The 12,456-nt window shown below is 32.6% G+C and overlaps 1 protein-coding gene across 4 annotated transcripts in view; it reads left to right on the top strand.

Moving 5' to 3' along the window:
• Positions 1 to 12,456, top strand: part of ECPAS (Ecm29 proteasome adaptor and scaffold) — a 155,650-nt gene that overhangs the window by 95,409 nt on the left and 47,785 nt on the right. For all 4 annotated transcript variants that reach the window (XM_074280886.1, XM_074280885.1, XM_074280887.1 and 1 more), the window contains 5 exons: positions 1,804 to 1,927; positions 3,481 to 3,561; positions 5,558 to 5,777; positions 6,921 to 7,012; positions 11,251 to 11,385. In XM_074280886.1, coding sequence (XP_074136987.1) covers positions 1,804 to 1,927; positions 3,481 to 3,561; positions 5,558 to 5,777; positions 6,921 to 7,012; positions 11,251 to 11,385 — 652 coding nt within the window. The remainder of the gene's footprint in view (positions 1 to 1,803; positions 1,928 to 3,480; positions 3,562 to 5,557; positions 5,778 to 6,920; positions 7,013 to 11,250; positions 11,386 to 12,456) is intronic.

Below are 12,456 nucleotides of genomic sequence, written 5' to 3' on the forward strand. Positions count from 1 at the left end.
CTATTTTTTTTGCTATTCTTTTATTTCCCCAGAGCTTAGCATAGTGCCTGGTATTTAAGTAAACATTTAATAAATGCTTGTTGACTGATTTGAACAAATAGGGATATTAGGACAGAATTTAGATGTATTTACAAATACATCTAAATACATATTTCGGGGATATTGTTGAGATTCCTGAGAGCTTGTTGTTTGCCTGGTCACACAGTAAGTATCAGATCTTGAAATTATTATTCTGAAGCCAATGGCACCTCCACTATATTGTATTGCATTTATTATGTCTTTCCCAGAAGTCTTTTTTCCTTCTAAAAATTGTTTAAAAACAATTTACTGAATCTTAGCATAGTCACATTAATTCCTTCACTCATTTAGCAAGAATTTTTTAAAGGCATTTCTTTGTTTCATACACAGTATCAGACATGAGACTGAAGATAAAAATGTAATAAATGAAATAATCCCTATTTGCAGAGAATTGACATTCTTAGAGTAGAGAGACAACATGAATAGAGTACATCCAGGAAAAATATAAAAAGAATAAGCCAAGCTAGTTAATTAAATTACAGGGTAGTTTGAGAGCCAAGGCATTTGCAGTTTTGAGATCAGGAAAGGTTTCTGGGTGGTGTTCAAAAGAAGAGGGATTCTTTGAGACAGAATTGAGCAAGTAAGAGCATTACCAGCCAGGGAAATATCCAGTGCATAGACCTGGAAATAGGAGCTAGAATGTTACATATAAGTAATGGAGAATTCCTGGTTGGCTTTCAGATTATGAAAGGGAGCACAATACACAATGAGGCTAGAAAGATGGATGAGATCAACACTGTGGAAAACCTTAAAGGCTCAAAAGAATAGTTTAAATGTGGTTTTAGAGGCATTAGGAAGCCAGTGGAATTTATTGAATACCAAAGCGACATGGTCAGATTTATACTTAAAGCAAGTCACTTTGGCAGAATTCTGGAGGATGAACTGAAATAGCAAGAGATTTGAAGCTGGAAGACCAATTAAGCTGTTGAAATAGTGAGAGTCGATGTGTACTGAGAGTAGGGAAAATGATTAGATGTGAGAGAAGTTTTTTGGGTGTGGAGCTGGAAAAGAGTGGGAGATGGGGGAGTAAGAGAGAGAGATGGAAGAGAAAATGAGAGGGAGGAGGCATAATGTACATAATGTATGTGTTTGCATCTTCTAGTACATACAGTTTTGTGCTTTAATAATTTAATATTATGTTATTGAGAATTTAAAGATGCTTGGTAACCTACAGTGCATTTATTTTTATAGAGGATGGTTAATGAAGAGTAATCCATAATGTATTTTATTCTATAGAGTAGAAGATTTCTTCCATTCTTTTTATTTGTATCGCCAGTCCACAATTCCATTCATATCATAAATAATGCATAATAAACACTTATTGAATATTTATATCTTTGGTTATAGAATAAAGGTAAAATGACAGAGTAGTTCATCTTTAAGGACCAGAATAAGTTGTTTATAATGTATTTGAGTCTATACAGTGTTTTAGAACCCAGCTTTTTATGTGACCCCATACAGGATCTTGAATATGGGTTCACAAAATTATGGTTTATTATCAATAAATATTTGATTTATATATGACTCTTAATCATATACCTATATACCCAGGGTAACAAAAAAATTTTTCAGATGAGAGTAGCGGGTGGAGAAAGTTTAAGAAACCATATTCTAGAACAAGAAAATTTGTTTGCACCAGGCCATTGCTTAATTGTACCATTATTAAAAAATTCATGATCTTCTAGTTGATAATGGCTTTACCTTTTTTCACCTTTTTTCTGAAAGACGAGAAGAAGTTCATGGAGAAGCACAGCGTGTGCTAAGAACTCTACCGGGTAAAAATGAAAAAGAAAGTACTTCCAAGCAGATGCCTTCCTTCCCAGAAATGGTACATTATATTCAAGAGAAGGTACAGATAAATTTATAACTTGGATAAATCCATAATAAAACTCAAGTATTTTATCTTTATTCTTTTCACATATTATTTAATAAGAGCAGTGAATTTTTGAAGAAGATTGAATAGAAAATATGCTTTAAAAAAAAAAGAAAGAAAGAAAAAATGACTGACCTTGCATTTAAAATACTTAGATTGAACAGAATAAGTTGCTGTTTTAAAGCTGTGTACATTGCTGAGTTGTTTTGATGGAGGTAAGAAGGTAATGGAAAATTTGCTTTTCTATACTTCCTAATAAAAAATTACTGAACTTCAAAAGCATATTGAAGTTAATATGTGTGAAGCTGTGACACACCATTCCTGTGCGTGCGTGTGTGTGTGTGTGTGTGTGTGTGTGTGTGTGTGTGTGTGTGTGTGTGTTTCATATGGAAACTAGAGAACTCTTTCAAGCAGCCAAATCTGCTTTGGATAATAAACCTTTAAAAAAAGCTTGTATAGTTGATTAACATTTATTCAGTAAGCACTATGTCAGGTACTGTGCTTAAGTGCATTACAGATAATATTTGATTTTTATAATAGTGTAGAAACTGTTACTAAGCTTATTTTACAGTTCAGGAAACTGGGGCAAACAGAGGTTAAGTGACTTTTCCAGGATCACATAGTTCTCAAGTATATATGAGTCTGGATCTAAACTCAGTTCTTTCTGACTCCAGACGCTATACTCCTTAGCTGTTCCATAAATCATAAAACTGTCAGTTCCATTGACCTATTTCCTACCCTTCCAGTCAGCCATCACCTTAACCTTATCTTCAATGTTTTAATAGCCAAAAAACATATATTACTGTATGTGTATATATGACTTTCTTGTTTTATTGTAAAATGATATAGATAATCCAGGCTCTGAGAAGATAAAAGAAATATCTATTGTTTTACCCCATTATAGTTAGTTCTTGCTCATTTTTGAATGAGTGAAAGATATTTTCCTAAATACCGTCTTTATCACTCCCTTTATCAGTATCACATTCTGTCCATATTTACAGATTATTTTTTTTTATTATCCCTTATGGGAGCTGGTTTAGGAAGACTGAGGTGTAACATTGTATATATATATTTTTTAATGATCATCAATTCTGATGGACGTGTCTCCTTTCTTTCTTTCTTTTTTTTTAATTATAACTTTTTATTGACAGAACATATGCTTGGGTAATTTTTTACAACATTATCCCTTGCATTCACTTCTGTTCCAACTTTTCCCTTCCCTCCCTTCGCTGATCCCCTCTCCTAGATGGCAAGCAGTCTTATACATGTTCAATATGTAACATTGTATTGCTATAGCTATTGTACAATTTATGGAGTAGATATTATGACATTAAAAACAAATCCTTCTCAATATTCAGTATGTGTTAAATTGAATGCAAACTTATAGAATTCTTATGAATAGAAAGTGCTGGGCAAATTCTTATTGTTGCCACAGAATTTATTTTTGACCTGTAAATTGCATATGTGCATCATTTTAAATAATTTTTCTCTCCTACATCCTAATTTTTTGACATAGTCCTTTTCTTTAGGCCTCGCATCGAATGAAAACTCCAGCCAAATATATGACAGGAACTGCTGTTCTTCCTTTTAATCCAGCTACATTTGGAGAGGTAGACCTTTCACTTCATTTTGTGTGTTGATTTTTATAAATATTTTAAACAGACATTTCTAAGTAGTTCATGTATGTATCTACTTAAACGTGCATATTTGTACACACTAAATTTTTAAGCTAGTCTGCTGCTTTTATTTTTAAGAAGCAAGTTTTAGAAATGGGCAAGTCATTTTAAAAAACTGTTTCATTGATTGCTTTTGTTTTTACATCACTGTTATTTCTAGAGATACTTTCCTGCTTGCTAAATGTATCCTTTCTTGTAACAAAGAAAAAAGCAAAAGCCTAATATATTAGGGGAAAAAATCCATATCATTCCATACTATATAGGATTCTCTAAAGTCATCTAATTCATCAGTTCTTCTAGTGCAGTAATAGCCTTATTTTATTCAACCATTACTTTCCATTTGATGAATACCCATTTAACTTCTTTATATTCATTTTTTTCCTTATGCATTTACATTCAGCTTTGCAGGATAAGTTATTCTAGATTCTAGTTCTACTTTTTAAAACTTTTGGGATATTGTATTCCAAGATTCCTTAAGTGTTTTACAAATATTTTATTTAAATTTCACAACTCTAGGAGACAGATGCTAATGACATGACTTTCTTAAGATAGGTGGCTTGTCCAAGATCATATAGCAATTAACTGCCAAATTTGAATTTAGGTCTTCCTGACTCCACATTTGGCACTTTTATCCACTGTTTTAACTACTTGATTATTTTGGAGTGTTTTCACATGGTAATTATTTATGGTTTATGACTTTTCTGAAACTTCTTATCTTTTGATCTCTTACTGCTAGAAGACAGTTCTTGGGGGTTATATATCTGTATCAATTTCCAGTATAGCTTATATTTCAGACTTTTATCAGTGATTTGCTTTAAAAAGTTTTCCCCACTTAATAATCTTTTTCATTTCTCTCTCTTTATTGACCTTATTTATATGGAGCTTTTCAACTTTCTGTAATCAAAATCATGTTTCGTCTTTATTTTCACCATTGCATTTTATGTTTCTGTGTCTGTATTAGGCATTCTCAGACCCATACCTGTGAAATATTCTTATTCTTTAGGTTTTTTTCCATATAATGTGACCCTTTCTATTCCAGTTTAAGTTTATTGCGGTTTAGGGATTGGAGGTTGATTCAGACTAAAAAGAAATATAGCTGTGTATTTTCAATTCAAAGTAAGGTATAATAAATAGAACCTTACAACACTAATACTAATGGCTAATATTCTGTACATTTATATTCATTGATTACTATAATTTTTCCTTTTAACAGTATGCTTTTAAATTTTATAATCTGTATAAAATAGCAGTTATTTGTGTTCATAGAAAAGTTTTGAAGATCAAGAAGAGGAGTTTACTATATTCAGAGGGATTTAATTATATAGATATATTAAAAGGAAATTGATTTTTAAGGGTTATCTTGCCCAAATTCCTATGATATCAATAAATAAAATATTCTTAAAGAAGTATAAGGCTCCTATGGAAAGTTTCGATAACAATCCTTAAGAATGCATTCCATTTTTTTTTTTTTCTTCTTTCTTAACATAAGGAAGTTCTTAACTGATACCTGATCTGTGTTTGTCCTATGGTAACCTAAATTCATGATTGTGGCAGTTGAAAATGTCTAGGAACCTTTTTTGATCATAATAATTTTTCTAAACACTTGTTTCAGACTTCTGCTTAGCTATATATGTTTTATATCTTTGGCTTGTAGAATTAGTAATGTTAGCTAAATCAACCTGACCTCCAAAGTTAGTTTTGAATTTTAACTATAGTTTTAAATTGTTTGCTTATTTGTTGATTATGTTTAACAAATTTTTATGGCTTGAAGTAATATTAAATTGGCATTTTAGGGCCATTTTTTCATATTTTCCTTAAGGAAATTTAAGTTCTTGTGAAGGAAAATTGAAGAATAAGCTGGAAACCTTATTTTCCCTCTATCTTTTCTGAGTACCTTATCTAGAGTCTTCTTTTTTTTTTCTTTTCTCAGATAGTCCTGTATTTGCGAATGTGTCTTGCTCACAGTGCAGGTGTGGTTCCCACCTCACAGAGCTTGGCGGATATGCAAGACCATGCCCCAGCAATTGGTCGTTACATACGAAATCTTATGTCTGGCAACCACATAACATCATCTTCCTCCAAGGGTGGGGAAAATAACCCGGTACAGATTTATATTGGTCTCCTTCAGCAGCTGTTAGCAGGTGTTGGAGGTGAGAAACCTCAGTGCTAATGAAAAACAATAAAGGTCTTACAAAAATAATTTAGGTGATTCTCATATTTTACTTTTGAAATTAAAGTGGCAGTTCTCAGTTTATACTCAAATGTATTGAAATTAATTTTTGTTAATAATCTTACTTTTTTAATCATACACAATCTATCCAAAATTTTCAATTGAAAATTTTCAATTTCAAAATTTTTTATGTGATTATCCAAAATAGTCACATAAAAGTCATCTTTGTCCTTCATGTTGACGGAAGTCATCTTTGAGTCTTAAGGTTTGTAAAAGTAACTGTACAACCAAATTTCCCAAAGAAAAGAAGGAATTGTTGACCTCAAAGTAGAGACTTCTTAGGTAATCATCAATTTATGTGGTAATTAGTAAAGTTATTCAGTGTGAAGATTATAGTGACATACTAGATGGACAAAGAAAAAAAATACTTTTTTATACATTTGGACTGAAATTTTAATGCAAGATTCTTAATCTTTCTTTTGTAATGGACCCTTTGATCCCTAAGTCCTTCCTAAAATATTTTTAAATTCATAAAATAGAATATTTGCAAGTAATTAAAACACAAGTTCACAGACCCCAAAATAACCTTGGTTCTCTTGGTTTCTTTGACATTTATTTTAATGTTGATGTTGATAATAATGATTATGATGACAACTATATAATAATGGTTAGCATTTAAATGGTGCCCACTGTGTAGCAGGCACTCATAAGCAATTTACAAATATCATCTCATTTGATTCTCACAACCCAGGGAGGTTGGTGCTATTGTGATTCTCATTTTACAGATCAGGAAACTTAGGTTAACAGAGTTGATGTGATTTGCCCAGGGTCATAGAGTCAGAAAAGTATGTGAGTCTGGATTTGAACTCTATTCTTTAACTCCAAGTCTAGCTGTTCTGTATTCTGTGTCTCTTAGCTTGCCTCCTAAGTCACATTAGCTTTGACCTTTGAAGTGGTGCTTGCCATGCATAATTGAGACGTAATAAGATACTCATTTGCCTTTAGAACGACATTCTTTATAATGTTCAACTTGAAAGAATTTTGAGAGAATTAGGGATTACATTATAAAATGTGTATTTGTTGGTGCTCATGGTTTTTAATATGTTGTTGAATTTTTGTTTAGGATTGCCTGTCATGTATTGTCTTTTGGAAGCTGTTTCTGTCTACCCAGAAAAATTGGCAACCAAATTTGTAGACAAAACAGACTGGATAAAGGTAATTTCAATGCATTGCATATGTTTGGTTTTGATGATTTTGCAGAAAGTTCTAGTTTAACTTATTTAAGTTAAATTTAACTGTTCTTCAAACTTGGTTCATATGATCTTTCTTCCTATTAAGACCCCTCTCATTCTTCTTTATGTCGCTTATCATAAAGTTTTTAGATCATCTTGTAATTTTTAACTACCATGAAACATATTCAAGGATCTTTATAAGGTTGATTTTATGATTCCCTTAAGTTCTTTCATTGATCTTTCTGATCCCATGTTTGAGGAATGCCAATATAATTCTTTGGATTGTGGGGAGGCTATATTCAGAAGCATATTTTTATAGGCCTAAGAATAATGGCCACTGATATATACATAGCATGTTCATAAAGTATATTCCTTTTCACATCTTCATTTTACAGATGAGAGGTCATGGTCAGTGAAGTTATATGATTTGCTGCTTAGCAGCTCAGCCTAGCATTTGAACCCAGGTCTTTCCATTCTGAGTCCTTTCCATTTTTTAAAGCTAATGGATTTATTCTGCTTTTTTTATTGATAGGTTATCAATAAAATAAAATCTTTACTCGCTATACTAGTGTGAAAATATTTGAGTCTGGCTTTGTGTCCTTCACTAAAATTCCAGGCCAAATTACCCCTACTCCTGTCCCTCAGGTTCTTTCTACTGATTTGCGTGCAACTTGGTTTAAAACCTCTACACTAAACTTGAGTGAAAAGCAGTTCGATACACAGGTTTCAAGCTTAGAAGGGGCCACAGGAAAGACTAGAATTAGGGTTATAGCAAACCTTGAAATAATAGTTTAGATATTCCTGAGAGAAAGTCTAGAGTAAAGAGAGGGTTAAGAGGCCAAAGAATCAATGAGACAAAGAGCCAGTGAAGAACATAAAGGAATATTGAAACAGGAAGTAAACCTCATCTATCAGGTGTAGTCCCTTCTATCTTTATGGCATCTCAGACATGCATGCATTGGCTTTTCCCCTTATAAAACCAGCATCCTAGTTTAGGCCCTTGTCACTTCTAAGCTGGACATTTAGGACTGCTAGTTTCCCCAGGGGCTAATAGATGCTTTCTCCTCCAAAGTTTCCTTGTACTTGATTTTTGATGTGCTTTGTATATGTCTGTATGCCTGTGTTGTCTCCTCCATTAGAATATAAACTCCTTAAGGACAGGGTCTACTTTTGTCTTGGTATGCCCAACTCTTAGCACTCATATGCCCAGATTTGCACAATAAGTGCTTAATAAATATTTGAGTGAATGCTCCCTAATTAATCTTCCTGTCTCAAAATCTTTTCCCACTCCAGGCAATCTTCCACATAAATTACCTTAAAAAACAAACCAAAACAAAATTCTACCAGCTCCTGTTGCTTTTATGGTGTAAACTTGTCCACTTGAGTTATGAAACTTTTCTCAACTTGGCCAAAACCTACATTTCTAAGCTTGTTTTATATTGTTTCTGTTGCTATATATGTAGTAAAGGCAGGCTGACCTTCTTGCCAATGTCTCCCATGCCCAGAATGTACTTCCTACTTCGCCTTTGCTTCTCAAAATGTCATTTTTAAAAAAAAATCCAGCTCTTGTGCCATCTTCTAAATGACACTTCCAAATGTCTTCTCAATAAATTGTCTCATTTATCTCATACATACTTATCTATTCCAGTAGTCATAAGTTCCTTAATAGCAAGGATTTATTTTGTCTTTACATCACTAGCATCCCTTGTCCTTATTAATTGACTGGTTATCTAAGAGACTGTTATATTTGAAGCTTTGTGGAGGGACAGCAGGGGAAAGAAGGGGATGTTTAATGGCATTAACTGTCACAGATCATTTTAGAAAGATTTTCACTGAGAATTTGGCTCTTAAGGAAGCACTTTTAATACAGTGATAAATATGGAAGGGGTTGAATAGAGAATGGCTTCTTGAATAAAAACAGTATTAAGTATAAATACTTTTGAACATTTTTGCTATATGAGAACAAGAAAAGACATTATGTACACTTTGGGTTTTCTTATATATTTCAGATTTAACACAGTAGTTTCAACACCATCCTGCTTATTTTTGTCCTTTCTGAATTCCTTATGCTTGCTTTAAAAAAAAAAAAAAGGATTAATTGATAGTATTTCATTTTTTTTTCACTTCCCTCTTCTTGAGTTCAGTGTTCTTAGTGAAGTCATTTGTTTTTGAGTGGTGGTGGGGGTGGGGGGAAGAGAAGGGAGAGGAACAAGTCCCTATAATGTGGTGCTGTTGATGTGAGTTGAGTGGTCTAGATTCCTGATGATCTAGAGATTAGTGGTGATAAGAGAGGTGTTAAGAATCCCCTTTAAATCGGCCACAGGTTTTAGGAATGAAAGAATTCACTCATTCCCGAATATTAGTTGCAAAATATAAGTTTATTGTTAGATAGAAATCAGTTTACCAAGAGACTGACTTCTATAGTGGCAGATCTATGGAAAATGGAGTTTTGCATTATGAGAATGCAGTTCTTAGTGGACAGAAAGTCCTGGCAGCTGAGTGAGCTACCGAGGTCCATCTGCAAAGACTTTAGTTGATGGAAGCAATTATATTAGGTATCTTGGTGGGTGAACTGGGACAGCCCACGAAGATCAGACCAGGTTGGGGGCTGGGACAGCCAAGTTCCCGGGCTTAGACTCTTTCAACTTGGTCTCCTATTGGAATTAACAACACTTCAAAGGGATTGCTTTTTGACCAGGTTTTCTAATTGAATCAAAGGCTCTGGCATCCTGGAATGATAACTTATCTAGGGGATATACCTTCCCCAGGAGGAGCTGAGAATCTGAAAGAATCTGAAATCAAAAGGAAATACAGTTTCTTAAAGGGACCACAATCTGCTTCACTGTTATAGTTAAGGAAACTGAGCCAGATAAGTTAAGACACTTGCCTAAAATCAAAACATTTGTGTCTGAGATGAAATTTGGCTTTCTAATCTCTCTGTAATGTAGCTGACTTGTAGTCTACCGTAGAAGGGGAGGAATTTAGTTGAGAGTTTGAGGTGATAAGAAAATATTTGTCATAGTTACTATGGGAAATAAAATTATTCTGAGTGAAATAGATAATATAATGAGGCCTTTATGGAGTTAAGCATTGTAAATCTGTAAAAACATGTTTGAAAGTTTTAAAAAAAATTCTGTTTCTATTTTAAGTCTGTTCTCTTTTTTATTATGAACAAATGTAAACATTTCGGTATGCAGAGATCAGAAAAAAGGGATTTTATGTGACCCTGAACTTTTAATGTCTTTTTTTTTTTAAGAATGTATTTGGTGCAGTGGGAATACAATTTATCTAATTATCAAAATTTCCTATTATCTAATTTCCTCCTGAATTTCCTTAAATTCTCATCTGTTTTAAAAATGTTTCATTGATACTTTTTTCTTGTTTTACTATCTACCAACTTCTCTTCATTTTTTCCCAAAATATATTAATTTCTGCAAACCAAATAGGTTGGAATTTGCTCTGCATAAGCCCAGTATGATTACTGATAAAAATGTGGAAGCTTTGACCTGATCTCTCCCTCCCGGGCCAATTTTTCTCTTCCTAACGCATCCTAGTAGCCCATTGTCCAAATAGTATCTGTACATATTGGAAATTATTTGATGCTCAGAAATGATTTTAATTTTAAATAGAAAAATGCTTTCAATTTTATTTTGTTCTATTCTTCTTAATTAAATTTCTATTTTTTCAATATTTTCTCTTTTGTTTTATAGATTACCTGTTGTGTAATTTGACATTTTGGGAGGAGGGGAGGGCAGTGAGGCAACTGGCTTGCCCAGGGTCACACAAGTAAGAAGTGTTAAGTGTCTGAGGCTGGATTTAAACTCAGATCCTCCTGATGCCAGGGCCAGTGCTCTATATGTAATTTAACTTTATTGATGATATAAAAGTAAATTAATTCTTACCCCTTAGTAGTTGATGGTGTAAAAGTTGTTTAACAATCTTTAAGTTGTATTACAGTCTATTATTTTGTGGTGTTGTTATTGTAATTCTTTTACTTAGGAGAAAGTATTGAATGATTATTTTTCCTTTAAGCACCAAACATCAGAATACTATTTATCAGGTATCATTTATCTTATTATTTTTGATCTTTTTATTTTCACATTTCAAGATTACTATAGCAAATAATTAGTACTTGTATTTCATAAAAATGTATTTTAAGCCTTAGAGTTGCAGTGAATAATTCCTGTCTTACCTCTTATTCCCTTTTTCTATACTTTTCAGAGTCTTATGAATACTAATAAGGAAGAGATGCGGGAATTAGTGGCATTATTTTATTCAGTGGTGGTATCTACAATGTCAGGAAATGAGTTGAAGTCAACTATACAGCACCTTATGAAGACTACAAAGGACAATCATGTAAGTAATCATCTTTCTTCTCTCTCTTTTAATATATGGCATTGTATATTTCTGATCATACCACTTACCAAGTAAATTTTGAAAAATCCATGTATTTACTGAATGTACATTTCTCATATTTTAAAGATTCAAAAAACAGGGGTATGTATGTGTGTGTATGTGTATGTGTGGTGTGTGTTTGCTCATATACATACATAAAAATATATGTGTGTGCATATATATAAAGTATACATTCATAGAATTCATAAAGCTAGAATGGGCTCAGAAGATATATAGACCTTCTCCCTAAAGTTGCCCAAAGTCAGAATTGATAGAACCAGGATTTTGAGTTCAGCTGGTCTGACTTCAGATTCATTCTCTCCTCTGTACCATCTTCTGTAAAATGTATCCAAAGACATTCTTAAATTGAACTGATGAAGAAATCTTTAGATAATTTTGTAATGTAGTTGAATGTTTTCATAACTGACAAGATAATTTTCCTGAAGTACAAGTCTTAACATGGCATTCCCCTTGTCAGTAAAATCTAATAGTTTCTTATTATCCCCAGCATCAAATCTAAAATCCTTTGTTTATAATTCTTAATAACTGGGTCCCATTTTACCTTTCCAGTCTTCTTACAATTTAATATCTTCTATATATTTATAATTCAGCTATATTGGCCCACTTCCTGTTCATTTCCATTATACTTTATTTCATTATTTGTTTTTTATTATGCTTCTCTTAACTCTGGCTTTTGAACTTTAGAATTTCTACACTATTCTGGTCTTTTTCTCAGGAATGCTTGGAAGTCCTCTAGTTTATTAGAGGTCCATTTTTTTTTCTCTGTAGAATTATAAACAGCTTTGCTAGGCAAGTTATTCTTTTATATAATTTTTGCCTTATTTTTTTAATCTGAGATCTCTGCTGTTTTATAAGGATAGTTGATAAATCCTATGTGATCTTCACTGTAGTTTCCTTGGCATGTGAAATCTTTCTAACTGCTTATAGTATTTTGGATATTGACTGTAATGTTCTGGAAAATTTTCTTTTAAGTATTGTGTCCAGAGTCTATTTTTTTTTAAATTATGATAT

Source organism: Sminthopsis crassicaudata, chromosome 1 (assembly GCF_048593235.1).
Source record: "Sminthopsis crassicaudata isolate SCR6 chromosome 1, ASM4859323v1, whole genome shotgun sequence".
NCBI lineage: Eukaryota > Metazoa > Chordata > Mammalia > Dasyuromorphia > Dasyuridae > Sminthopsis > Sminthopsis crassicaudata.